At 45.3% G+C, this 27,488-nt stretch overlaps 2 protein-coding genes and 1 pseudogene across 6 annotated transcripts in view; 2 read left to right on the forward strand and 1 right to left on the reverse strand.

The window, feature by feature from the left end:
* Nucleotides 1-8,018, forward strand: part of SFXN4 (sideroflexin 4) — an 83,704-nt gene extending 75,686 nt beyond the window's left edge. For 3 of the 4 annotated variants that reach the window (XM_081823418.1, XM_081823420.1, XM_081823417.1), the window contains one exon: nucleotides 4,342-8,018. In XM_081823418.1, coding sequence (XP_081679544.1) covers nucleotides 4,342-4,419 — 78 coding nt within the window. In that variant the 3' untranslated portion in view covers nucleotides 4,420-8,018. Of the gene's footprint in view, nucleotides 1-1,295 lie in introns of all 4 variants that reach the window. The other variant, XM_081823419.1, reaches the window with a different exon arrangement.
* Nucleotides 6,891-26,954, reverse strand: DENND10 (DENN domain containing 10). 2 transcript variants are annotated; one of them, XM_006736292.3, is made up of 9 exons: nucleotides 26,808-26,954; nucleotides 24,368-24,564; nucleotides 22,033-22,112; nucleotides 18,838-18,986; nucleotides 17,730-17,841; nucleotides 16,833-16,933; nucleotides 12,235-12,342; nucleotides 10,754-10,848; nucleotides 6,891-8,279 (listed from the first exon to the last, which is right to left on the reverse strand). In XM_006736292.3, the coding sequence occupies exons 1-9, from the start codon at nucleotides 26,860-26,862 to the stop codon at nucleotides 8,103-8,105; spliced, it is 1,074 nt and encodes a 357-aa protein (XP_006736355.1). In that variant the 5' UTR covers nucleotides 26,863-26,954; the 3' UTR covers nucleotides 6,891-8,102. The 2 variants fall into 2 exon arrangements, with proteins under 2 accessions (XP_006736355.1, XP_030887044.1); XM_031031184.2 differs by lacking the exons at nucleotides 22,033-22,112; nucleotides 26,808-26,954 and having other exon boundaries at nucleotides 24,368-24,509.
* Nucleotides 13,266-14,198, forward strand: LOC102735773 (ATP synthase F(0) complex subunit C2, mitochondrial pseudogene; annotated as a pseudogene).
* Nucleotides 26,955-27,488: the final 534 nt, after the last annotated feature.

Consider the following 27,488-nt stretch of genomic DNA (forward strand, 5'->3'; position numbering starts at 1 on the left):
ATATATATATATATTTTTTAAGATTTTATTTATTTATTTGACAGAGAGAGACACAGCGAGAGAGGGAACACAAGCAGGGGGAGTGGGAGGGGGAGAAGCAGGCTTCCTGTCGAGCAGGGAGCCCGATGCGGGGCTCGATCCCAGGACCCCGGGATCATGACCCGAGCCGAAGGCAGACGCTTAATGACTGAGCCACCCAGGCGCCCCAAAATGTTAGAAAATATTTTTAACCGTCCCAGGCCCACCTATTAGGACATGGTTTGTCACAGTAAGATTACGGTAACAGTGAACCCTTTTGCGAGTACTTATTTTGGATTGCCTTGGTACTCAGGAGTGGAGCAGGTGGCTGATCTGCAGGTTAGGTCATTGACAAAAGTCTTTAAATCTTGGGGGAATTCCTGCTGCCCTGCTTCCTTGATCTGGCTACCCCCCGGGCTCTTGGATTCAGTCCACACACTTACAGAGGGCCTCCCCTGGCGGACCGGAAACGAGGTGCTGGGGTCAGCCATGAGTAAACAGGGTCTTGCCCTTGAGTAGCTCTGAGAAAGCAATGGCATGTGGCCACCACGGGCTTTGATTTGGGGACCTAGGGGGAGGAGGAACCACAGAGCCCAGGAATCCTGACCTGGCTGAGGGTGGGGGTGGTGTGCTTTAAGAAGTCCAAGGGAAGAATCTTTTGCAGAGCTCCCTTTGCTGGCATGGGGGAGTCAGAATCTAGAATCAACGAGTTTGTTGTTAGGTAATTGGGTCTCGTTCTGGTTTGTCTTGTACATGTCATCATGGATCGTGGGATTCACTTTTGCGATGTTAGGAGTAACTCGGTTCCTTACTCTGTGATAGCATTTGGGTCCTTGGCTCGTGGCTGCTTTCTGTGGCACGAGGTCACCCTTCTTACGGAAAGGCGAGATCCAGGACAGCCTGCCGGTGGCCAGAGCAACCCTCTCCGCTTTACCACCGCCACTCTCACCAGCCTCCTCGAGTCAGGCGGCCACTAGACTTAAAGTGACAGGGCTGAATGCATGTGTTTGGGTCGTGAGGGAGACCCTCACTGTGGCCAGTGAGGGAGAGACCCCCACACACAGGTAGCCGCAGACACAGTGGGATTGCAGGGGACACAGACACGCACCGGGGCGGTGTGGGCATGACGGAGGCAGCGTCGATAGTCGGGGGCTGGGGGCAGTGGCAGGGCAGGTTAACAAGTGTAACTTCTGTTTGTCCAGCACCTTCTGTGTCCTGGGGGCTCTGCCAAGCAGTCGCTCGTCTTCACGACAACGTTTCATTTTCCCATTTTACAGATGATGAGCCAGGGGCATGGGAGAAGATGAGATTCCCCTGTGGGGCATGCAGCTGTGGAGTGGCGGGGCCAGCTGGTGAAGGACCTCACAGGCCCCCCACGGTGATAGAACTTTATATGGAGGGCGCCTGGGTGGCTCAGTTGGTTAAGCGACTGCCTTCAGCTCAGGTCATGATCCTGGAGTCCCAGGATCGAGTCCCGCATCGGGCTCCCTGCTCGGCAGGGAGTCTGCTTCTCCCTCTGGCCCTCCCCCCTCTCATGTGCCCGCTCTCATTCTCTCTCTCAAATAAATAAATAAAATCTTTAAAAAAAAAAAAAAAAAACTTTATATGGAGATGATGAAGGAGAGGTTTCGAGGGGGGAGTGGCTTAGTCAGGTTGCATTTCAGAAATACCACCCTTTGGCTGCCAGGTTGTCGGTGGGGCCAGTCCTGGAGGCTGGGAGGACAGTTAGGGGGCTGTAGAAGTTTTCTGGCTGGAGGTGATGGGGGAGTTGGAGTAAGTCCATGCTAGTCGGTTAGAGAGACAGAGTTGAATTGGACAAGTTAGAACCTGTGAGCATTCAGACTGGGGGGGGAAGTGAAGAGAAAGGGACCCGGGGGGGCACCCGTATGTGTGGTTTAGGTTCAATGCCAGTAGCCAGGGGGGAGGGAAGAAAGGGCTCTGTATTAACTAGGATTACATTTGGTTGGAACTGAGATCAGAATAACAGTGACCTCAACAAGGTGAAGGTGTATTTCTCCTTCACATAGAAGCTTGCGTGTCTATGAGCACGCCACGCAGGTGCACACACGAGGTGTGCCTTTCCACGTCAGCTTGATTGAGTCATAAAGCAAAGTTAATCACAATGATAAAGCAGGTTCAGGATTCCAAGCTCATTGACATTTCACCAGGTGATAAAACTTGGCTTCTTACACAGGGCACCGAGCAGAACGTAAGACAAGCCACACAACAAACAAGATAACAGAAGGGTGTAGGAAGCTAACGAACCAAACGCCAAGGCGACTTGTGGGCGCGCAGTTGACATGAGGCCCCGGTCTGGTCCGGGTCAGCTCCTCGGCACTTGCTGCTTCTGACCTTCAAGCAGGGAAGGACCTCGGTTCTGTTCGGAGATCTGGCAGGGCCTTCGGCAGCAGATGCCTTTAAGTGGTCAGACATAGAGGGGTCACGTTTGAAGAGTCTAACAGCTTGCTGCAAAAATTCTCCCCTTTTAAAAGGGATTTAATTGGGAGGCGCCTGGGTGGCTCAGTCGGTTAAGCTTCTGACTTGTGAGATCAAGCCCAGTGCTGGGCGTGGAGCCTGCTTAAGATTCTTTCCCTCTGCCCCCCACCTCCTGTTCACGCGCTCTTTCTCAAATAAATGAATGGGTGGATGGATGGATTCATTCGGTCCTGGGCCCCTGCAGACCTCCTCTGCTTCTGCTTGTTACCGGTTCTGGGGTGTCAGCTGATGCTGGTCCCCACGATACCTCGTAGCTGGTATGTTTAGCCTCGTACCTTTAATTGCTTGCGTCATTGCCTCACAGGCTCCCATTTGACGTGAGAGACTCCATCTTGCTCTCTACAGTGAGGTAGCCAGCCCAGTAAGGAAGCTATGTGTCATGGAGTCCCCAGGGGTCTAATTCCTTCCAGCTCAGCAGGCCACCATCCCTAGGGTTGGGCCCCACCTTCAAGGTGCAAGATGGCACCTTCCTCATTCCACTTGGCCAGGTGGCACTTCTACTTCTGGTGCATTGGCCAGAGTGTAGTCATGTGGTCAAAGCCTTACTGCAAGGGAAGCTGGGGAATGAGGTCTTATTCTGGACCTACTTAAAATTCTGAGGCCATAGAAGAGAGCAGGTGGGGCAGATGCTACAGGTTTTTGCAGAAAGGGTAATGCGTCACATATGGAAATAATGCTTATCTGCTAGAAAGTAAACATGACTGAAAGGCTGTGGGGAAATTAGGGAAAGAAGAGAATTGCCAGCTGATCCAGGAAGGCTGCATGGAAGCGGGAAGCTTTGGACATGGATGGATTTGAACAGAGATTGGGGAGGGAAGAGGGCATTCCAAGTGGGGGTATAGGAGAGCTGAGGAGTCCAGTGTAGCTGGGCACATGTGGCTAAGCGTGACTGGCAGGATGCTTGGGGCCGGATGGCAGGACGTGCACGGCCAGGCCGAGGAAGCAGGCTGTACTCTGAAGGCAGCAGGTGGGTCCTGCAAGGCTTGAAGGGGCTCTCGGGCCAGAGTAGAGGCAGGAAATGGAGTCCATCTCGCCTCTCGAGCCTCTCCCCACCAACACCCAAGGAAGTCTTAGCATTTGCTGGACCTTGAAAATACCTTGTTGATCCAAGGTGGACCCAGAGGTGGCTGAATGGTGGTCCTGAGCCAGTGGGGGCCCTGCCTCCTTGTCTGGCCTAGGGTGGCCAGCTCTGCTTGTCGAGAAATCCCAAGGCCAACAGGCCCCTGCCCAAGACCGGGATATTCTTCTCAGACATACCACAGGCTGCAGCGACCTTCTGGTCTGGAAACTCAAGGACCTTAACGGGGAAGCTTGTCCCCCTGCAAAACTCCTTTTCCGCTAAGCCGCCCCTGCCTGCCACTCTCAGCTAGTACTTCCGCCCCCTTGCTAGGCTAGGAACGTGCTGGGTATTAGGGGACTGTTGTTGATTTTGTTAGGTGTGATGACAGCAGAGCAGTTACATAACAAAGTCTTTATCTTTCGGAATTTCCCACTGAAGTATTTGTAGGTAAAATGGCAGATCTGAGAGTTGCCTTCAGATACTCCAGAAAATACCTCCAAGCTGGGTATGCTGGATGAAAGAACACTGGCAGATTGTTAATAAACCGGAGTGATGAGTATATGAGGGTTCATTACATTCTTTCTGCATTTGTTTATATTTAAAATTCTCCATAACAAAGTGTTTCGGAAGTCATGTGTTGTGCTGTCGATTGGACATCACTGAAAAAAGTGGGACTGGGAAACAGATGCTTTCGGAATTTTTTAAACTTTAGAGGCAAGGAAAGTTCTAAAACAAAAAAATATGAAGAGTTTGACTTTGTTTTTCAGATACAGTGCAGTGAACTTGAAAAGGAAATTCAGTCTGCAACAGAAGAAACAGAACTCTTCTATAACAGAGGGGTGTAAGGATGTGTTTTCGGTGAATTTGTTTGGTTCCGGCTTGAACACCTTCCTCTCTGCTCGAGCTGTCCGATCGGAGAACTCTGCAGCAGGTCTGGCACCCAAGGCGTCTGCGCCCACAGGTTGCCTTCCAATGACACAGGCCATGGCCCTTTCAAGGCTGCTGCCTGGGCTTTCGAGCCTGGATGGAAGGAGAGAAGAGAAAGGAGAGGCCGTTCTGTCTGACCCACCCCCATGGGGCTGCAGAAAGAACGGCTGATAGAAGAGTCCATTTTCTATGTGTTCATCAGCCTCTGAAGGACACTGTGAAATGACTAATAAACTTACCAAAAGAGGCCCGCAGATTTGGTGCCAGGAGGTTCTGGTGCTGGCCAGTTGTTTTGGTTTTCACCGTGAAGGAGGCAGGGTCATTGGCCAGTGAGGAGAGAGAGGAGGTGGGTGGCTGAGGGCAGAGATGTTAAGCAGTCCAGAACGGGAGGAAGCTGAGGAGGGAGATAGGGTGGCTCTGGGGCTCAGAGGCCTTCAGCGCTCACCAGAGGTTCCTGTTACCTTGAGATGGGCCATCAATGGAATGCCCGGGCCCTGGGCATGGTGGACCCTTCTTGATTTTTTCGAACACTCAACTTTTGGTAAGTTTATTAGTCATTTCACAGTGTCCTTCAGAGGCCTCCTTGCAAGGCCAGCTGTGCCCTCGGCTCTGGGCCCCCTCCGGCCGGATTCCCTCAGGGCCTGGTTCTGCAGCTGCCGGGCCTCCTCCCTCCTTCGCAGTCACATTTGAACTACGTGACTCACCAGCCTTATTAAACAAGCAAACATCCTTCGAGAGCCAAACTTGGTCACAGACTGTCTCCCCTCACCGTTTCCACCCCGCCTTCCACTCTGCTAAAACTGCCCTCCTCCGGGCCCCACCGCCACTCTGCTGGGTGCTCAGACCCAGTCCTGGGCTTGCTCCCCTGAGCCACAGGCCCTCGTCCTGCTGCACCGGGCGCTCCGCCATCCACAAAGCCACTTGAGACCATCTTTTCCTCCCAATCTCAGAAAATGGCACCGCCACGTAACATCACCCAAGAGCACTGGTGTCCCCCTTACTCCTCCCCTCCCGAGGCCTTTCACAGCTGACCCCAAGGTGTCGGGTCTCTAAGCCCCTTTCCCAAGCCTGCCCAGGGCAACAGCATCCCCTGCTGGTATTCCTCTCTCATCTTCTCTGGCTCCTCCAATCCATGCCCCAGCCTGCTCTGACAAACACCTGCGTAAAAGCCTTAGCCGGCTTTCCAGTGCATCAGTTCAAGTCCAGATTCCCTGCCAGGCAAAAGCCTTAACCTCACTCATCTCTTGCCACTCCTTTTCCTCACTCTGGACCAATACCCCGTTCCTCATATGGACTATGGTATGGTCTTTCCTTCCTGGACCTTCATATCAGCTGTTCCCTGCCAGGCTAACTCTTGCTTATGCATCAGGTCTAACTTAGGCATCACTCCCTCCAGGAAGCCTTCCAGGATTCACAGTACTGAATTCGGTGCCCCTTCTGTGTGCTCCCATAGCACTCATACCGTGTCTAGCACTCGCCACACCGCAGCAGAAGAGCCTGCTTGTTGTCCCTGCGCCCCCGTAAACTGTGCCTCGAGAGCAGGAAGTGTGTCTGGGCATCAGGGAAGGCCCAGGATACAACACCGTGCACGACACGGCAGGCACCCAAACGTCGGCGTACTGGAGGATGTTTCCAACATACCCTGCCCCAAATCGTCAAGGAATCTATCTGTGGCTTTCAGGGTCCCACAGGTTATCTTCAAATTTGGTTAGAAGGGTTTCACAACAGCCTACAAGAACAAAAAATCAGTAAAAAAAAAAAAAAAAAAAAATTCTACCAGGGCGCCTGGGTGGCTCAGTCGGTTAAGCGTCTGACTCTTGATCTCAGCTCAGGTCTTGATCTCAGGGTGGTGAGTTCAAGCCCCGCGTTGAGCTCCATGCTGGGCTTGGAGCCTACTTAAAAAAAAAAAAAAAGTTCTACCAGATGGCTCAGTATAGCCACAGGCGTACACTAAACAAAATTAAAGAACAACACTCATACAAAGGCCCCAGGTGGAGGCTTGGCCACTAACAGGTGACAGAGTAGAAATGCGAGAGCATCTTTTCAAAGAAGACACTGAAGTGCCAGCCCTAGGAAGTGGGGGAGGGAGAAGGGCGAGGGCAGGGAGAGCAGGGGGCGAGCCAGGGGTGGGAGAAGGGAGCCTGAACCCCTTGACTTTCAAACAGGTCTTGTAAGAACTCCCCAGTACATCTGCATTGACAAAAGGGTTTTATCTTTTGTTCGAAGTGGGGAGAATTACAGAAAGAGGGCACAATTCTTCAGCTGCCTAAAACTTACAGAGTATCAAAGTATTTCCATTTTATTTCTGCATCATAATCTGTAATTTTAACAACGTTGATCATTAGCTGATATAGCAATACAAAAAATGAGGGAGATAAAGATGTTCATATTCGTTTTCATAAAGTGCAGATTTAATTTTCAATTGTTTGCCTTAGAAACATCACCTCATTCCACATCCTCTCCTGCCCCCACCCAAGGAGGGAGGGAAAAAGGCTATTTTTTATTTTTACTCAACAAATGTCTAACACAAAGAATAAAAGATCTAATAAAGATTTTTTTACAAACATTTTTCTGGGTAGGTAAGATTTCTAAGGACAACAGTAGTGAGTGTAAAATAACCTTTCGTAACTAATTTGAGTACATAGAATAAAATAACAAATACATAATTTAGACCTCCATGCTTATTTTGTGACTTTTAGGTCTCCAACTATGAAAAAGATACATAACCTGAACAAGAACAGTTACCTTCATATGTGGTCAAATTACGGAAGTCTGAAGACACTCTCTGGTCTTGGCCTTGGCAATTACAGAAAGATGCTGTCCCACTTACATATTTACATCCAAAATGGGCTTCTTATTTTACTCCACCATATAAGGACTGGCATCTTTTTCAAAAGAACATTGCCAGCAACAGGGTTAATGAAAGAGTCCTAGTGGCTTACGTTGGCCAGATGCTTACCTCTGCGACAGTATAAATATGGATTGTTAAAGTTGTCTACTCAAGTATAAAATTTATGCAAAATCCTCATAGGCAAAAATGTTCAAAGGCCAAGAAAAAAAAATTCTTTTCTTTTACAAGAAAGTGCAACTGCAGGATCTTTTCTGAATGATCTTCTAGACTGTTCTGCAGAAAACTTAGTTTGGCTCAGAAAGTAGAGTTCCTCATGAGGAATAAAAGTTCTTCCTAGAAGAATATAAAGCAAAATTTCAGGCAGCTTTCTGAAAATAAACTGTTAGTTGGTGGCTACGCAATGAGACAACTGGAACTTATAATAATGAAGGCTTTTGGGTTTGCTGTGATTTGCACAAGAACTTGGCAGAGCTTTTTCTCTCTTACTCCAGGACGCCACGCCATTGCTAATGTTATTTATGGTGGTTACAGCACTTTGTCCAACACTGAGCGCAGGCAGGAAACCAATCAGGAGAAAAAGAGAAAGGGTTTTCATATGTGTTTCAGGGCTTTTTCAGGTCAAATCGCAATACTTTCAATTAAATCATTAAAAATATAACATTTTCATTGTTATTTTCAGTATTTTACATAGTTAGTGGATAATCGTGGTGAGAGAGCTTTCTATCATTCATCAGTGATACACCGTCACAGTCAGATTTTCAGCATCTGCTCAGCTGCCGCTAGATGGTAAAGGAAGTTTTCTGTTGCTGGTGGAAATCGTCTTTGCTTTAGGGCCTCAAAATTGAGAACTAGCTTTTCTCCATCACCAGAAACTTCTGAAAATGGTTCCAGGTTGGTGAAGATTTCTCTCGTTTTTAGGGAAATATCCTTTAATGGAACAGGAAAATATGCCATTTGTTAGCATCAAAAATTATGAATCGTTGCATTCGAAGAAAATTCTTCCTGCTATTTTTTAAGTTTATCAGACTATAAATTAGGAAAACTGAAACTTTTTTAAAACAACTTAGAAAAACCAGTGTCCTGTTTTTGCCATTTTAGCCATTTTTAAGTGTATGATTCAGCAGCATTAAGTACATTCACAGAGTTTTATGACTACTATCCATTTCCAGAACCTTTTTCATCGTCCTAAACTTTGTACCCATTAAACAGTAACTCCCCATCCCCGTCTCCAACCCCTGGTAACCAGCATTCTACTTTTTGCCTTGATGAATTTGCTTATTCTAGGTACCTCATATAAGTGATATCACACAGTATTTGTCCTTTTGTGTCTGGCTTCTCTCACTTAGCACAATGTTTTCAAGGTTCGTCCATGTTGTAGCACAAGTTAGAACTTCATTCCTTTTTAAGGCTGAATAATATCCTACTCTAGGCACATTTTGTTTATCCATTCATCCACTGATGGACATTTGGGTTACTTTTTACCTTTTGGCTATTGTGAATAGTGCTGCTATGAACATGGGTGTAAATACTTGAGTCCCTATTTTCAATTCTCTCTCATATATATCCAGGAGAATTGCTGGATCTATGGTAATCCTGTGTTTAACTTTTTGAGGAACCCTGCTATTTTTAGAACAGATCTCCTCCCGAAGTCCTTTTCTGCCTGGGGTGAGTAACCCAGCACCTGTCACATGGGCTTTATTCCTCCTACTGACTGACAGCACTTTGCATGGCTGAGGAGTCACCAGAGCTGACACTAAATCATGTCTTTTTCTTGGTTTGCTGACATCATTCATTCATTCAAATATTTTCAAACCCCTACAATATGCCAGGCACTTTCTTCGTACATTATACAGAGTCACCTATGTATCACTTTTAGTCCATGAAAAACAGTAATTCAAAACTCATACTTACATAGTTAACCAACATTGTAAAGAGTCAATGTTTTGGGGCGCCAGGGTGGCTGGTTAAGGGCCCGACTCTTAGTTTTGGCTCAGGTCATGATCTCATGGGTCCTGAGATTGAGCTCCACATCAGGCTCTCCGATCAGAGGGGAGTCTGCCCCTCCCCCCCACTCACTCACACTCTCTCTCCCAAACAAATCTTAAAAAAAAGAAGTCAATTTTTTACCCAAATGTTGACAGAGGGATGGATTGCCAATGACGATCCACACGGAAAGAAAGAGTCTCAGTGTTCAGGTCCTTAGGACAAGACCCACCCACTCTTCCTGGCCAGAGCTGGATGGGCCACCAGCACTGAACAGAAAGAACAGTGCTGCTGGTGGGTTCCCATCAAAGCCGTGGCTTCTCTCATCTGTTAGCTCAGAGGCTCCCTCCTCAGAGAGCTGTCTGAGTCCTTCTCTAACATTCTCTACCTTGACTTCTTGTTCTATCACAGCATTTATCATGGCTCACAATGATCTGGCATTTACACTATTTTCTATTCATCTACTCCACTAAATACAAGACATGAAGGCAGGGGACTTGCTCCCCACAGTATCCCTTGCCCAATGCCGGACAAATAGTGTTCAATAAATATCTTCCGGGTAAATGAATGAATAAATGGAGAAAAGAGCCAGGTCCAAACAGGTGAGTAGGGCATGCTTAGCAGAGGGGCCCCCCCAGGTGGCACAAGTGCAGACAATGGCCTCTGGCCCCCATGGGATGACACGAGGGTCTAGATGAGCCAGGGCCTGGGAGAGGCCGGGCTGGAAGTGTATCCCGGGAGAGGAGCAAAGAGCTGGGACCGGGCGCAATGCAAAAAGACAGCAGACAGGAGAGGAGACTGGGCAGGCTGCAGTGCAGAGGAGGGGCTTTATCACCACGTGGAGAGGCTTAAATAAACTCTCTGACTATCCCAATCTGGCAAGGGGAGAGGGGCGGGTCCATGTGGACACCGGGGTCAGCTTGACAGGTAAACCCCAGAGGCAAGTAGACCCCACAGGCAGCCAGCCCTGCGGGGTGTGATCCCAGAGGCTGCCCACTTTGGCAGGGATCTGATTATATGCTTACTGATGTTCTGAACACAATACATCAAAGCTAGATTAAGACACTCTCTCTAAATTCCCCTGCTCAGCAGCAACCTTCTCTCTACAATGCGTTCCTCCACAAAAATTCTGCTAGGAGCACAGAATGCACTGGCGGCCCAGAAAAGCATTCCAGACCACTGGGGGGTGACACTTCTCACTACAAACGCTGGCCTTCAGCACCAGCCCCCTGTATATATCTGTTCCCAGAGCCTGATAACTCTTTGGCTATGGTGCCCCCCACCTGCTCATCTTCAGCAGGGCCGTCCCACAGAGCCTCGTCTGAGCTTCTGCCCCCCGGCCACCATGCAGCCCTGCCACAGCCCGCCCAGCTACACCGTTTCAGGACTCTCAGGAAGTCGGAGGACTGACGACTTACCTGTACAACTTGGCTGTCTGATTTCTCCGGATCTTCTGCAGACTGAACAATGAGCTGGCCAATTTCTTTGTGTAGTTTGCCCATTGTCATGGCCTCTGGTGAGATCAAGCACATGTTATGTGAATATTTACAAGTTTACATAATAAAAACCATGCTGTCTACTTGAAAAGGTAAACAACCACACAGAAGGAACTTCCAAAACAACCAACTGACAACCTCCCGCATTTCCATCTTATTACTGAGCCCAAGTAGGACGATGTGCTAGGAGGTGAGCATAATCACGATTTATACCTCATGTTCAAAATAAAAACATTTCTGTTGTCACTCTAAGGACCAAACTCCATTCGCATAATGCTGGCTGAGATGGGCCCACTTTATAGACCCGGAGAAACCCCAGGCAGCAGGGAGATGGCCACCCCTTCTGGTCCTAATGCTTCAGCAGTTTAAGTGGCCCGGGCCACCACTAGTTTCTTATCCACTTTGGCTTTACAAAAGGCCATGACCTCCACTCCCCTGTGCTTACTGACACATCTTTCAAAAAGATTTTCCACACAGGAGTCATGTTCAGCCCTTGTGCGCTGCTCAACTTCTACACCTGTTTTGATCCTCTGTCCTTCGAGGGCGGGGGGCAGCATACTTCCCCTCTCTTAAGTGTGGACTGGACTTAATGACTTCCTTCTCACAAACAGAACATGGAGGAACTGGCGTATGACTTCTGAGAGCGAGTCATGGAAGGCACCGTGGTCTTTCTGTCTCTCGGACCATTCGCTCTTGGGGAAGCCAGCTGTTGTGTCATGAGAACATTCGAGCTGCTCTACGGAGAGGCCCACGTGGTGAGGCCTCCTGCTAAAGCCACGTGAGTTAACTCAGAAGTCGAGCCTCCGGAGGACTGCAGCACTGGCAGTTATCTTGACTGAATCCTCAGTCAAGGACCTCTCAGCTAAGTCAGTCCTGAAACTGAGATAACCAGTATTTGCTGTTTTAAATCACTAAGTTTAGAAGTGATCTGTTATGCAGCAAGAGATCCCTAATACAGCTTGTTTAAACAGAGACCTGGAGAAACAAGATAAAGAGGCTATCTTATTAACATATACTGTACGGCCTAAGCACCCCGAATGTATTACTACCATGGCGAGACCCATAAGAATAAACATCGTGCCCTAGACACAGAAAAATCCCTACAGTTTCAGCACAGCATGCTAAGCAGGCCCTCGAATACCAGTTTTAGAGAATCAGCCTAAAAAACAGAACTGCTTGAGGTAGGCAGGGGGAATGGGGGAAACAGGTGAAGGAGATTAAGAGTACACTTATCTTGATGAGCAGTAACATATTGAACTGCTGAGTCACTACACTGTACACCTGAAACTAACATGACACTGTATGTTAACTACACTGGAATTAAAATGTTTAACAATTAAGTATTTTTAAAAAGTACAACTGCTTGATGACATTTTGTATCAACAACAGAACAGAGAACGAACCTTTTGCAAGTGGAGCAATGGTAATCTCACTATCTGCCAGATTCACAAACACGTCATAGAGGTCTGATCTATTGCTCACCTCCAAGTCCACAAATCCAGCGATGTAACCTGCATTACATAGATGACCAACATTACTGGAGTAGGAACAAATCCTATTGTGAATGTATCAAAAGAGAATTGAATCTAGAAGCTCATCAGGGGCGCCTGGGTGGCTCAGTTGGTTAAGCGACTGCCTTTGGCTCAGGTCATGATCCTGGAGTCCCGGGATCGAGTCCCACATCGGGCTCCCTGCTCAGCAGGGAGTCTGCTTCTCCCTCTCCCGGTCCCCCCTCTTGTGCTCTCTCTCTCTCTTTCTCTGTCTCAAATAAATAAATAAAATCTTAAAAAAAAAGCTCATCAGGTGCTTTTCTTCACTGTTTTATTCAGGGTACATCAGCTGTACCCTGGGCATTTCTTTTTTTTTTTTTTTTTAAAGATTTTATTTATTTATTTAATTGAGAGAGAGAGAGACAGCGAGAGAGGGAACACAAGCAGGGGGAGTGGGAGAGGGAGAAGCAGGCTTCCGGCCGAGCAGGAAGCCCAATGTGGGGCTCGATCCCAGAACCCTGGGATCATGACCTGAGCCGAAGGCAGTCGTTTAACAAACTGAGCCACCCAGGTGCCCCGGCATTTCTTAAGACTTCACTATTGTCAGTTGCCTGAAGAAGCTCATACAACTCTAAATGACCCCAAACTAGATTTTAGTGTCAAGGAAGAAGGCATTTACTTTTCAGTCATTGCTATTCAGGTCAAGAATGATGCCAAGGGGCACCTGGGTGGCTCAGTCGTTGGGCGTCTGCCTTCGGCTCAGGTCATGGTCCCGGGGTCCTGGGATCGAGTCCCACATCGGGCTCTCCCTGCTCAGCGGGAGGCCTGCTTCTCCCTCTCCCACTCCCACTGCTTGTGTTCCTGTTCTCGCTGTCTCTCTCTGTCATATAAATAAAATCTTTGGAAGAAAAAAAAAAAAAGAATGATGCCAAGGCCGAGGCAGCAAGGGTTCTATGGACCAGTGGTCCCCGTTTAGGTCTTTGTCTCTAAGAAACCATAGCCAAACACCCGGCTTTCTCAGGGACAGCATGCTGGGAGCAGCATCATCCTTCACCGGTCTCAGATCTGATACAATTAATGCTCAAGGACTCTCTGTCTTCTCTGCACTGGGAGCAGCTCTCCTGCCACAGCCCCTCAGCCCCTGAAAATGTCCGCCTGTGCCAAGTTTGTCTCCACCCCCTTCTTGGTCGGGGCACCTCTCAGCTGTTGAGCCCATCACTGTCTGCAGTGGTGCGAAAACCACCAGAGACACCGACAGATGAGAGCCTCAGCGGCTTGGCAGCCCCACATCCCCTGACCTCACTTATTCCTAGCCGCAGCTTCCAAACCAGCGCCATTGCAAGGGACGTCGATATAGCAGCCAAGTTCATTGGGGCTGGGGCTGCCACGGTAGGGGTGGCTGGCTCTGGGGCTGGAATTGGGACTGTGTTTGGGAGCCTCATCATTGGTTATGCCAGGAATCCCTCTCTGAAGCAACAGCTCCTCTCCTACACCATTCTGGACTTTGCCCTCTCAGAGGCCATGGGGCTCTTGTGCCTGATGGTGGCCTTTCTCATCCTCTTCACCAGGTGAAGGAGCCGTCTCCACCTCCCATAGGTCTTTCTCCCGAGTCTCGTCTGCCCTGTGTGTTCCTTTTCCTATACCTCCCCAGGCAGCCTGGGGAAAGTGGTTGGCTCAGGGTGTGACAGAGGAAAGACAAATAAATACTGTATTAATAAAAAAAAAATTTTTTTTAAGAAATTAAAAAAAAAGGAAGAAGAAACAATAAATGCTCAAGGAATCAGGGCAACTCAAGAATTAGCAGACGTTTGGAACTGATGCTAAAATAACAGCTACCAGATTTTTCAGATTTCACTCAGCAGTACAATTAAAAACAAAAAAAAATTTTTTTGAGGACCAATTTATCAATGCTAAAGTTTTACTTTACCAAAAGAAAACATTTAAAAAATAACAGCAACAGAAACAAAAATTTAACTGCAGGCCAGCCAGACACAGACTCACTCACATGAGAAAATATGATATTTGACAGAAATGATACTGATTACCGGAGAAAAGAGTACCCCACTCACTAAGTAGTCCTGGGCCAACTGGCTTTCCAACTGGGAAAAAAAAATCCCAAACTCACTACAAAAAAACTAGTTCTAGGTACGTTAAAGACTTAAATGGGGAAGAAAAAACACTTTCTAAATTTTTACAAAATATGCTTCTACCCTTGGTATAAAGATTTTCTTACACAAAATATAAAAACTAAAGTCATAACAAAAAAGTTTAATAAATTCCAGCACATTAAAATTAGGATTTCTAGAGTAAGGGGATGGGCAAAATGGGTGAATGAGATGAAGAGGTACAAACTTCCAGTTATAAAATAAGTCACAGGGATGAAAAGTACAGCATAGGGAATATAGTCAATAATACTGTAATAACTTAATAGGGTGACAGATGGTGAGTAAATTTATTATGGTGAATGTTTCATAATGGATATAATTGTCAAATTACTACTTTGTATACCTGAAACTAATAGCCACCCAGGCACCCCAGTTGGCCAACATTTTAAAGTTTGACAGTAACCAAGTGTTGTTGAGGACATGAAGCAATGGGACCTCTCCTACACTGGTAAGAGGGTAAATTGGTACAATTTCTGAGGAAAACATTTGCCATTACCTTGCAGCTTGAGAATCTGCTTGCCTTATAACCCAGACATTCTACTTCCTGACGTATGACCTAGAGAAAGTCTTACATGTGTGCACCAAGAGACCCATAATAAGAATGCCTGTAGCAGGGACGCCTGGGTGGCTCAGTCGTTAAGCGTCTGCCTTCGGCTCAGGTCATGATCCCAGGGTCCTGGGATCGAGCCCCGCATTGGCCTCCCTGCTCGGCGGGGAGCCTGCTTCTCCCTCTCCCACTCCCCCTGCTTGTGTTTCCTCTCTCGCTGTGTCTCTCTCTCAAATAAATAAATAAAATCTTAAAAAAAAAAAAAAAGAATGCCCGTAGCAGCACTGTTTTAAAAGTGAAAAATGAGAGGGGCGCCTGGGTGGCTCAGTCCACTGAGTGACTGACTCTTGATTTAGGCTCAGGTCATAATCTCAGGGTCCTGGGACTGAGCCCTGCATCGGGCTCCACACTCAGTGGGGAGTCTGCTTGAGATTCTCTCCCTCTGCCCCTCTCCACCCCCCACTTGCTCTCTCTCTCTCTCCCCCTCCCTCTCTCTCTGAAATAGATAAATAAATCTTATAAATAAATAAATAAGAATAAGGAAAAAAGTCCGAGTGAATAAACTATGGTATATCACTTAATGGGATCCTATACAGCAGCAAAAATGAACGAGACTACAAATAGCCACATGAAAATACAAAATCCTACAAAAATATTGTTAAGCAAAAATAAAACAAAAACCAAAACATAGGCCACAGAAGAATTCATATATCATGAATCCACATATATAAAGTTAGTTTAGTAAAACTAAACAATATATTATTTAGAGATATGTGTTTCTATGTACGGGGCTAGAGGAAGGGAGTGAGGAATGAGATGGGAAGGCACATGAGATGCTTCAAAGTACAGATAGTATTCTACTTTTTCATCTCTGGTGAGTCTGTGAGTGTTCTTTTAATTTTTTTATAACCTGCATAAATATTGCATTTTGGTTTATATGTAAGAAATTTTTCATAATTGAAAAAGCAACAACAAAAGCCCCTATCACCTATCATTATCGTTATCACTTTATGAAAGAATCTTTTAAGACCATAAAAGTATAAAGGGCATAATAACCTTAAATTTAAAGAAACAAAAACAAAAGACTATGTCACCACAATATTAGAATTCCTACAGATATAAATAATACTGTTTTTATTCTCAGAATCTTTTTTTTGTTTGTTTGAAGATTTTATTTATTTGACAGAGAGAGAGCAAGAGAGGGAGACAGAGAGCAAACACAAGCAGCGGGCAGGGGGAACGGCAGGCAGGGGAGAAGCAGGCTCTCTGCTGAGCAAGGAGCCCGATGTGGGACTCGATCCCAGGACCCTGGGATCATGACCTGAGCCGAAGGCAGCCGCTTAACCGACTAAGACACCCAGGTGCCCTATTCTCAGAATCTTACCATTAAAAATTTTTATACAAGTACAATAACGTCATTAAAAAATAATTTTATTTTTCCTTTGAGAAAAAATATGCAAAGGCTCAAAATAAAGTCTAAGTCAAATCACTGACAGGGAAACTTTACAAATTAAAAATAAATCGTATTTTGGTGATGGTTGTACAACAAAGTGAAATGTACTTAGTGCCTCTGAATTATATACTTAAAGATGATTATGATGGTAAATTTTGTACTATGGATATTTTACTGCAATATTTTTAAAAATTAAAAATAATTCTTTTAAGGAAAAAGAACTGGTTGCATTTACCAAAGAAATAATAAATCATTATTCCCTTTAGGAATGCAAAAATACTCCCCCAAACCAACAACAACCCTGGATAAAGCCAAGGCTCTCGTCCCCTGAGATGCTGTCACCTACCTGGGCACATCTGCAGGGCTTCCAGCTCATCGGCATCCAGGTGCACATAGGAATGAAGTATGGTCCAGTCCTGTCGATGCCACACCAGGGCAGGCAGAGTCCTAGGGAATTAAGGCAAGAACTCAAATGGTTGCCGGCCCGCACCTGACTCAGCCCACCCTCCTTCCTCTTCTTCCCCAGGAGGAAACTGGCTATCAGAAACAGAGGGGAGAACGAAAGCTAAACGTGCCAAAACCTCCAGGCTTCAAGTTAAAGTAATGCAATGTTTTAGGGGCGCCTGGGTAGCTCAGTCGGTTAAGCATCTGCCTTCTGCTCAGGTCACGATCCCAGGGTCCTGGGATTGAGTCCCATAGTGGGCTCCACGCTCAGTGTGGAGTCTGCTTGTCCCTCTTCCTCCCACCTGCGCATATGTGCTCTCTTTCTCTCAAATAAATAAATCTTAAAAAAGAAAAAGAAAAAGAAGAAAGAGTCTGTGGTAAAAGTGGAAAAAATGAATGAATGATTTAAAACAGGGGTCAGGAAACTGTGACCATGGATTGGCTGTTTGTGTTGTAACCAGAACACAGACGTGCTCATTCATTTACATATGCACTTGGGTGGTTGGGACAGAGAACCTATGGCCTACAAGCCTAAAATATTTACTGTCTGGCAAGGAAACGGTTAAACTCCCTGCTCTAAAGTATTCATACTTCTAAATTTAAAGAAGAATCTGCCTAAATTCAGTGGCCTCGAACTACTAAATCTCACCTGACACATTAGACCAAAATGGCATTTCACCCACAGCCTAACACATTCTATTTATACCAAATGTGCAACAGAACAGAGCACAAAGGAACACAGATTGACCCATAATGGCTGCCAACAAAGCCTCCACTTTTTAATGACCAGAGACAATACCTGGTGAACTCCTGGACAGCTTCTATTTTGGGGTGATAGACAACAATTCTTTTCTTTAGCATCAGCGCTGTGTGTAAGATAACAGTTTCCATTCCAAACTGAGATACAATATCTTAAAACACAAGAAATTAAAATATTACTGCATTAAATAATAACATTGTTATTAGAAAGGATTTTTTGTATTTCCAGAGATTCTTTTCTATATACAGAATACAGAAATATTTTCAATACAGAGAACAAAGAAAAGAAGTACCTCATGCCCTTGATGGGCATAGAAATCCCTATCTGCTCCCTAGGATGGATGCTATAGCAGCCTCAACCTGCCCCCCAAGGGATTCTGTGCTGGATGCAGAGATGAAGCCAGAGCCACAGGAAAGTAGAATAAATGACAGGAAGGGAACCAGCATCTTTCTGTCATGAAAAATCCTTACGTTTTAAAAAAAAGTTCACCGACACCCTCCCCCACCCCACACACATACACACGTCATGACTTAGGTCCTTTTGAGATAGCTGGACAAACCTAACACTCCAACAGGGATGCTTCGAAACGGTATAAAACAGTAGGATCAAGAGCAAACACAGAATTGTGGGAGGACGAGAATGACAGCTAGCATGACCCTCCGAGCTCCCCTCTCCTCCCTTTTAAGGACCTTGAAGTCTGTGGCTCGGCCCTGTACTGCCATTTGGGATGTTCCAGCTAGGAGAGAAAGGTGGGGAGTTAAGAACGCTGGGTCAGGGGCTGGAGCTCTCCACATGGAAGAAGTAACTACTAAAATGTAAGGAAAGAAAAACTGTGGAAGTCAGTGGAGACTCAAGCCGTGAGATTCAGCTTACCTGTGAAAGAACATTTCTATATTAACTGTCAGAATCCTATGGAAAGGACCACCAAAAAAACCTGCTTTCCTAAATAGAATTCTAATCAAATAAGGCAATGTAGAAGCTGAATTACCCTCCTGTTTAACAAATAAATATTACATAGATGAAAGTATACAGGAAGATGGAATATCAGTCTAATGAGGATTGCCCTGGCTTGGGGATATTACTGTTATTGGGATGGAACTATCTGGGATGGGTTTTTGTTCTGTGCCTTTTTTTTTTTTTTTTTTACCTTTGATGGAGCCTGCAAGATAGGCCTTTCGGGCATCAAAATCCTTACTAAGGAAAGAGCCATTTTCTTCACTCTGGCATATCCCCTTTGTGAGAACTGCAATGTAACTCTCCATCATTTTAACTGGGCTCCCATGTTTCAGGTACATTCTGTAAGAAAAGACAAAAAGCAACCAAGCTTTTATTCAGCATGAACCACACGGAGCAATGCAAACCAAGGCTACGTATGGGTCCTTACTACAAAATCTAAGTCAACTTTCTAATACACTTCTGAATGCCTGAATCTTTTCATGATATGACTACTTCTAGAATTTAATTTGAAAGTGTATCAAAAAAATAACCACTCGAGAGACCTTCAACAATTCCTGGAAGGTGGCTTTCTCGTTACATCTGGGGAAGTCTGCTATCGTCCACTCAGGCAGGAGAATGAGCTGTGGACTCTCTGAGGCCCCATTATTCTTAAAAATATGGCATACTTATCTCTCTGTATATCTTACGTTCACAAATAGTTTCTAGTCGAAACAACTCTATCTTATTGCTGGGACTTCCTTTGACAAGGAAGGAGTTTTGCGTTGTTCACAGAGAAAGCACTAATTATAGAACCTATATTTATTATCAGAGTTACCAGAGGTAGCTATATTTAGATAATTAAGAAACCAAACTCTTTTAAGTTTCTGGTGATAAATGCACTCTAGATATATTCATCATCAAGTTCCAGAAAATGCTGACAGGAAACTGGCTGCATTTATAGCTCATATGTGAAATCAGTCCCTAAAATCAGTTCCCCTAAAATCTCTTCCTGTGAATAACTAAATCTAAATTGTGCCTGAGAAGCAGGACTGGGCCTACTTGGGTCTTTTAGTAGCTAAAGGGATAGAAAACTGGAAAGAAAATAAAATCATGGTTTAAAACAGATCAAACTGAAAATCATATTTATTGTACATTAAGTGAAGAAAAGCAAGTGTTTTAACTACTAACCAAATTTTGTCAATCATTGTGTTTTTTGAGAAATTGAGAAAAAAAAGGTAGAGAACAATGAATATGGTAAGCTATCATATACATATAAGATAATCAAACCCATGAACTCATACACACGTTTCTATATGGAGAAAATGTCTCCATTTGGAGGTTGAGAATAGGGGAAAGAAGGGACTTAGTTTTCATTGTATATCTTTCTGTATTGTTTGTAATTTTTTACTACGTGCTTACATTACAACCACCAAACAAACAACACACCATTAAAACTGTGAAATAGATAACCATATGCAGTAATGGAGAAGAGAAACATAGGAAGAGTAATAGGGTAAGACTACTTTTTCCCTGACAACCTGGGCCATGAAATACTGAACAGAGGGAGGAATTCCCCCAAAATCATTCTGTAGGAAAACCACAAAGTGCAACTGAGGGGAGCTTATTCAGATGGGCCGGCCGCAGGCTGCCACACCAGGCACGGACAACTGACTCCGTGTGCAGGCAACCCAGGTTCTCTGCCACGGCCACCAGCTGGAGGGACGAGAAGATGAAGGGGGTCATGGCAAATGACCTGGACCCCACACAGGGAATGAACCCCTTCATGTGGGCTTCCCACGGCCACTGCGAGCAGCAAACTGTAGAAGGCATGCTGCCCGCTCCTCTCCCCAGAGATGGAAGGGAGCCCCTCCATGGTAACCTCAGCATCACTGAAAAGTGTTGGTCTATGCGCCTGTGCACACAGTCACGTTAGTGAGGTAAGTGTGTGTGCATGTGTGTGTACGTGTGTGTGCATGTGTGCGTGCAGGAGTGTGTGGGTATGAACACAGGCGAGGGCAAGTGCAGTAAGGGGTGGGGGGCAGAGGAGGTGGCTGCCAATAGCTTTGAGTCCTCATTTCTCCTAAACTGTGACAGGAGAAGCGTCCAGAATGCAACAATGCCACGGCGCTACAGAAGGTGAGGAACCCCTCGGGCTTCCTCTTGGGCAGGAAGTGGGGTCTAAAGCAACCTTACAGTCTGGGCCCCCGGATATTTCCCAGTGAATTCATTGGGTAACCTAACCTTGACCCAATCCAATGAAATGAGAGTCCCGTGTTTGTTCAAAAACAACTTTGCGGTGTTTTTAGCTCATGGCTTCTAGACGGTGTCTCTTCTTAACGATAATAATCTCCTTTTGTGTCAGTGCGACAGTAGCAGACAACTGTTTGTGTCCCACAGTGCACTATATACCTGGAACTTATGAGAGCAAGAAGCCTCTCTTATCATAGCTGGCTGCAAAACCAGTAAAACTTCATTTTGTCAAAATATAACCTACCTGAAACCCTTAAGTAATGAGAAAGTAGACTTCCGCTATAGATATGTATATATGAATGTTCATACACAAAAATGGCAAAAAAAAACAAAAAAAAAGCAACCATTTATCAGGCTTATAGTGAGAAAAACAAAAACAACCCCCTTTACCCCCCACCCCAAAACTACTTATTGGGCATAAGCCTGAGGGCTGAGGTTGTAATACGTAACATTAGAATTACAAGTCTATCTAGTGAGAACAATATTAAAAAAAACAAAACCTCTCAAAGCCCTGATTAAGGAAAAACCAATGTCCGTAACATATAAGAAAGATTTCATTAACTCTACTGCTTATACTTACCAAGGCAAGAAAGCAGATTGGTATATTTTACATAATTTTTTCAATAGCTGGAATGAAACTAAAGTTTACCCGAATCACAATTAACCAATTCATCAGATTCTCAGCTTCTCAGCATTCCAGCTAAGAAATATTTTCCTGTGCTTTAGCATAATTCAAAATGCCTGTTAATTTTCCCCAAAATGACTCCCACACACAGACTTTGACACCTATGAACCAGCTTATCACTTCACCAGCACTTTTAAACTTATCCATCCTGCTAAGGAAAGTTCTAAATTGGAAGTGAGTAGAAGCAGCAGACCAAAAGTGGCAAGTGACTCAAAATCCCCAGAAACTGCAATAGTTGTGTAAACTGCTTTTTCTCCTCCCTTCCACCATTTTCCCAAATAAGAGGAGAAGTGTCATCAAAGCAGAAGAGAAAGTTCCTCTTTACAAAACAGTTTCTGGAGGGCAAGTAAAGATTAAGGTGGGGAGGCAGAGGGCTGAAATTTGCTTCCTTGGTGTAGAAATCTGCTATGTAACTATTGGATAAGATCTTCATTTTTGTATGATAGCATTTAATACAGTTTTCATACAGACCTACACAATATCCTAGTGAAGGCGGCATATTTCTCTGGGTTAAAATCTTTGGCGGTCAGAACAATAGAAAAATGAGTCACCTGTCCAAAAGAAACAAAAAAGTATACTTTTTAAAGACACTTTCACAGATTTAATTTTTATTACTATATTCTAGCAAACCTCTGTACAAGACAGACCGGCATTAAAAGGAAAAGATCAAAATGTAACCAAGTTTTCACTTGCTTCTTTATACTTTTATGCTTATATACACATGCATATAAATGACATATACTTATATATACATAAATATTTAACTTCCTAGATAAGAATGTAATACTTTCAGAGTTAAAATTTTTTAAAAATGCAAATATATTTCAAGTATCAAAAATGTGAGTTTTCATTTCAAGTCCCCTAACCTCATCAAAGCAGAATTAGAAATGCTATTAGACCTACCAATTTATCAGCTATTAATTAATGAAACAGAAGGATAGAAAACAAAAATACATACAGTAAAAATCACACAGTTCCTTGGGGTGCCTGGGTGGTTTAGTTGGTTAAGCGTCTGCCTTTGGCTCAGGTCATGATCCCAGGGTCCTGGGATTGAGTCCTGCATTAGGCTCCTTGCTCAGCAGGAGCCTGTTTCTCCCTCTGCCTCTGCCCCTCCCCCTTCTCGTGCTCTCTCTCTCCTCTCAAAGAAATAAAATCTTAAAAAAAAATCACACAGTTCCTGAAATAGTCAATTCTCTGTAGAATGCCATATAGTCTAAAGGACTATTACAAGAAGCTTCATTTATCTATATGCCTCTATTATTATACACATAAATTTCTGCTAATATATACCTATTATTTCCATTAATGGGACAAAATTCAGAACATTATAAAAAGTAAAGCATTTAAGAAATTTATGAATTTAACAAAATTATTCATTATGAGTAATATGATTTTTAGAAAGCATATTTTGAAGTGTAAGAACTATCTCTACATCTTGCTATTTTTCAAATCTGAAGAACAGATTTGAAATCAATGTTGCTATTGTTTGGCAGACTACAGGCAAAACATAGATAAATCTACTTGAGGATACATTAAGACCTCTCAGCAAGAACTTAATGAACATAAACCAAAGCTTTTTTTTTTTTAAGATTTTATTTATTTATTTGACAGAGAGAGACACAGCGAGAGAGGGAACACAAGCAGGGGGAGTGGGAGAGGGAGAAGCAGGCTTCCCGCCCAGCAGGGAGCCCAACGTGGGACTCGATCCCAGGATCCCGGGATCACGACCTGAGCCCAAGGCAGACGCTCAACAACTGAGCCGCCCAGGCACCCCTAAACCAAAGCTTTTATAACACAATGAAAACTATCTTTTTTGCAATTTACATTTTCTAGTTATGAATCTGTTTCATCTTAAACCTCTAGAATTCTTTATTTTTTTAAAGATTTTATTTATTTATTTTGAGAGAGAGAGAATGCGCATGTGGGGGGGGGTGCTGTGGCAGAGGGAGAGAAGCAGACTCCCTGCTGAGCGTGGAGCCTGCCCTGGGGCTCGATCTCAGGACCCTGAGATCATGACCTAAGCCAAAATCAAGAATCAGACACTTAACCGACTAAGCCACCCAGGCGCCCCAAACCTCTAGCAGTTTTAAATAGTTGCCTTCCTGTTATTTTAAATGTAATTCCTTACATTTAAACTGGTATCTTGGACATGCTTCATATAGTCTGGTTCTTGGTTATAAAAGCAGCCCTGGAAGGTAAAGGAAGTTCCCACCTAGGAACACGCCAGGAGTTTAGCCACTTTCTAATATTTCTTTTCTTTGAAAAAAAAGTGCTGGTCGCTTGGGATTAGGAAAGCCCACAATGACCACATACTGGTTTTCAACATGTCACACTGATACTGTTCGTATCAAATGACACACACAAAAAGCTTACCGAATACATGAGTTTCCTTAATTCTCCTTTCTATTCTTAATATATCCTTACCATCCACAAATGAAACAAGTTTTCTTAATTATGCCAAGGATAATTTTATCCTTTAAAATAGTTTTTAACTATAGAAAAATGCTTCTTTCCACTTTTATTAATCAGAGTCATGACTTTTAAAGTTCTTCTACATTTCTACTCCAAAAGAGTATAACCTGGAAAGGGCTTCACTATACCAACCACAGGGTCAGTCATATAATATACACCAACAAAAGTTTATAGAATAAATGAGTGAAACCTGAAAGGGAACATTCCCAATGAAAATCATGTTTAGTATTTTTCAAAAGCGTATGTGAATGATAATGTCAAAAGCTAAGAGTGACTGGAATAATGTGACATCATGTTAATTATTTTTGGTTGTTTGACCTTTATGCAGTCATACCTTTATCAAAACTGAAGAATCTGGAACTTCGATTGTTGTGATATAAAACCATGTTCTTCTGTACTGACCAAAGACGAAGGGATGGAGAAGTTTGCTCTCATCTGTAAGGCAGCATTTTCTCAGCAGTAAATTCCTTAAAGTAGCTGTCGTGGAAGGATAACACCACACCCACAGAACTTCTCCATTTGTGTCCTTTTCTACGGTGGAAAGATGGTCACTGTGAGAATGTCAAACAGCAGCAAGGAAGTGAATTGATTGGTTACTCAGAAGCACTTAGTGGAATCAGTTTTAACATCCCATTTTACAAAGCATCCCGGAGCACGTGTGACCCCAAATTCCCACCTACCTCTACTGGTCAAATTATCTAGCTCTCCTGATCTTGAGTTTTAGGCCACCTGAGTAAAAAGCTTTTATAACAAATCATGAATGAATATTTAGCCTTACAGCTTTGGTAGAGGTTTTCCCCTTTACCCTTCCCCTCCCACACAAATTCTCATAAACTCATCATTATATTTTTATCTATTGAGAAGGATCTTTAATAAATACATAGGAAGGGTTTGTTAAAAACAAAACTGCGGATGAAGAAAATGGTGAAACGTTACTGCTTGTGCAAATTCTGTATTTAAAATAGTAATAATAATAATAATGGTTATGCCGTCATGTATGTAGTTTCATCATCAAAGTGAACACCTCAATAATGTAGCCAAACTTCAGAAAAACAGTTATTGCACATATAGCAGGAAGGATGCAGATTTTGATCTACTCTATAGGTTTTAAAAAACAATTTTATTATGAAAAATACCAAGCATTTAGAAAAGAGAATTTTAAAAAATGAATTCCCCCATCTCCATCATTCAGTGCCAGCAACTACACACACCTGGCTCCTCCTCGTTTCATAAGAGGGAGAGAGAGCTCTCCCCCACCATTATTATTTTTTTAGAAGATTTTATTTATTTATTTGAGAGAGAGAGTGACCATATGAGAGGGGGGAGGGTCAGAGGGAGAAGCAGACTCCCTGCTGAGCAGGGAGCCGGATGTGGGACTCGATCCTGGGAGTCCAGGATCATGACCCCAGCCGAAGGCAGCCGCCCAACCAACTGAGCCACCCAGGCGCTCCCTCCCCCACCGTTATATTGAAGCAAATCCCTTTTAAATCCGTGTCCACATGAAAAATACAAAACCTGCTGAATTTAAAATGATTATAAGTCATCTTCATCTTTGCTGTTACCAGATAAAGTCAGAATTTAACCCAACCTCATTCAGAAGTACCTTCAAGTAGGACTAAGATGCCTGAAATAATTAGGTTTTGTTTTAAAAATCACACCAGAAATAAATACAGGAAGCCATTCCCAGATAAATGCACTCCTTTGAGACACTGAAAATATAGACAGTTTTGCTAAACGCAAGCAATGTTCTTCTACATTAGAGGAACAGAATGTTTAGGTGTTTGAAAAAATCTCAATAGAATATTATTTCAAAGGACAATGGCACGCAGGGAACCGACAGTCATTCAAGCAACCGGGTGCTCGCTGCAGCCTATGGGATGAATGGTTCCTTGAAACACCCAACCCTGAAACACTGCACTCGGCTCAGGCACACCCAAAGATCCCAACGTACTTCCTCAACCACTATTTCCTCAAAACTAACCGGGACCCCACCATATGAGATTATGTGGACACTCCGGCTACGTGCATGAGCTTTATCTTATGATGCAGGGTTCCTCCACTGGTACGAGTTGCGGCTCCGTGGCTAGGCTGCAAGGGTCCCAAACCTGGCTCCACCACTTCCTAGCGTGCGTCCGGCACAAATGGCACTCTGGGCTTCCATCTGCTTCTCCAAAATGTGGCCATCAAACATGACCTACACCCCCCGGAGCCGTGGTAGAAGTCTAACGGGAGGTAATTCGTGCATAACGCTCAGTACTCGGGCTGGCACAGTTAGCCACCGAGACTCGAACCGCTCAACCCACATAATCCGGGCCAGCCCGGTGCAGGGCAGGCAGTCACGCGTGGCTCCCCGAAGCTCCGAGGTCGGCCCCGCAGCCTCCCAGCTGCGCGGCCCTCGACCGCTCTCCGCCCAGCCCCCGCCCCGCCTGTGCAGCGGCCCCCTTGCAGCCGCCGGAGCTCGGTCACCCTCGATGTCCGGGCTCGTTTGCAGCACCGGGCGTCCGGGAGGAGGCCCGGGGCCCCTCCGCCCCGCTGCCCGGCCCGAGCGGGTCCCACGCGAGACCGCAGACGGACGGGCCCAGGGCTACTGACCGAGTCCCCGCGCCGAGGAGGCCGGGCCCCGCAGCCCCCGGCCCAGGCCCAACAGAGGGGACCGCGACCTCCTCACCGCGGGCGGCGCCGGAGGCCGCGGGAGCAGAGACCACCCCAGCCCAGGCGGAGGCGGAGGCGGAACTGGGGCGCGGGCCTGCGGGGCAGGGAGCCTTCGTCCTCACCGATCAGGCCGACTCCGAGCATCAGCTGAGTGTCCACCGCCTCCGCGGCAGCCATTTTCCACCGCCGCCGCCGCAGCAACAGCAGCTCGACGCTCCCAGCAACCCGCTCGCAGGCCCGCCTCTCCTCCGGGGCAACGCTCACCCTCCGGCCCCACCCTCGTACAAGGCCCCGCCTCCCCGGGCCCCGCCTCCGCCCTGGAGGCCCCGCCCCCGACGCCTAGACTTCTTGCTCTTCAACTCACGTTCAGCCGGTGACTCTCTACCCTCAGAAAACAATCAGCGTCGGCAGCTTCCCTCACTTCCTCTAATCCAGATCTTCTTAAGCCCTCTCCTCAACCTACTGCAATCTTCCCTCCCCTCCTCAGGCTTTTTTCATTCTACCTCTGCCCTCCAGACCGGCTAAAAAGAGGCATCCTGAGTATGGAGGAAGGATAGTCATTCATTCAGTCAGCCAGCCAGCCATCCCAAAACAAAAAACAAAAAACAAACAAAAAAACCTGAAGATTTGAAAAGACTTTGGGAATACAGTGTTGAGCAAGACAGACATTCTAGTGGAGGGAGACAGACAACTGCGGAATAAAATAATCCTAAAACAGCCTAGAGTGATATGCGCTTTGCAATAAAATAGTGCAGTGTGTTAGAGGGTGAAGGGGGTGTGCTGCTTTAAAATAGGTTTGGAGG

This window comes from Leptonychotes weddellii, chromosome 6 (assembly GCF_054177405.1).
Source record: "Leptonychotes weddellii isolate Sample4059 chromosome 6, ASM5417740v2, whole genome shotgun sequence".
NCBI lineage: Eukaryota > Metazoa > Chordata > Mammalia > Carnivora > Phocidae > Leptonychotes > Leptonychotes weddellii.

Coding starts and splice junctions, on each gene's coding strand:
- DENND10 (XM_006736292.3), bottom strand. CDS start 26,862: ATGGCTGCCGCGGAGGCGGTGGACACTCAGCTGATGCTCGGAGTCGGC. Junction 24,565..26,807: donor GCTCGGAGTCGGCCTGATCG/GTGAGGACGAAG, acceptor TTTCCACCGTAG/AAAAGGACACAAATGGAGAA. Junction 18,987..22,032: donor TTCACTAGGATATTGTGTAG/GTCTGTATGAAA, acceptor CTTTTCTTACAG/AATGTACCTGAAACATGGGA.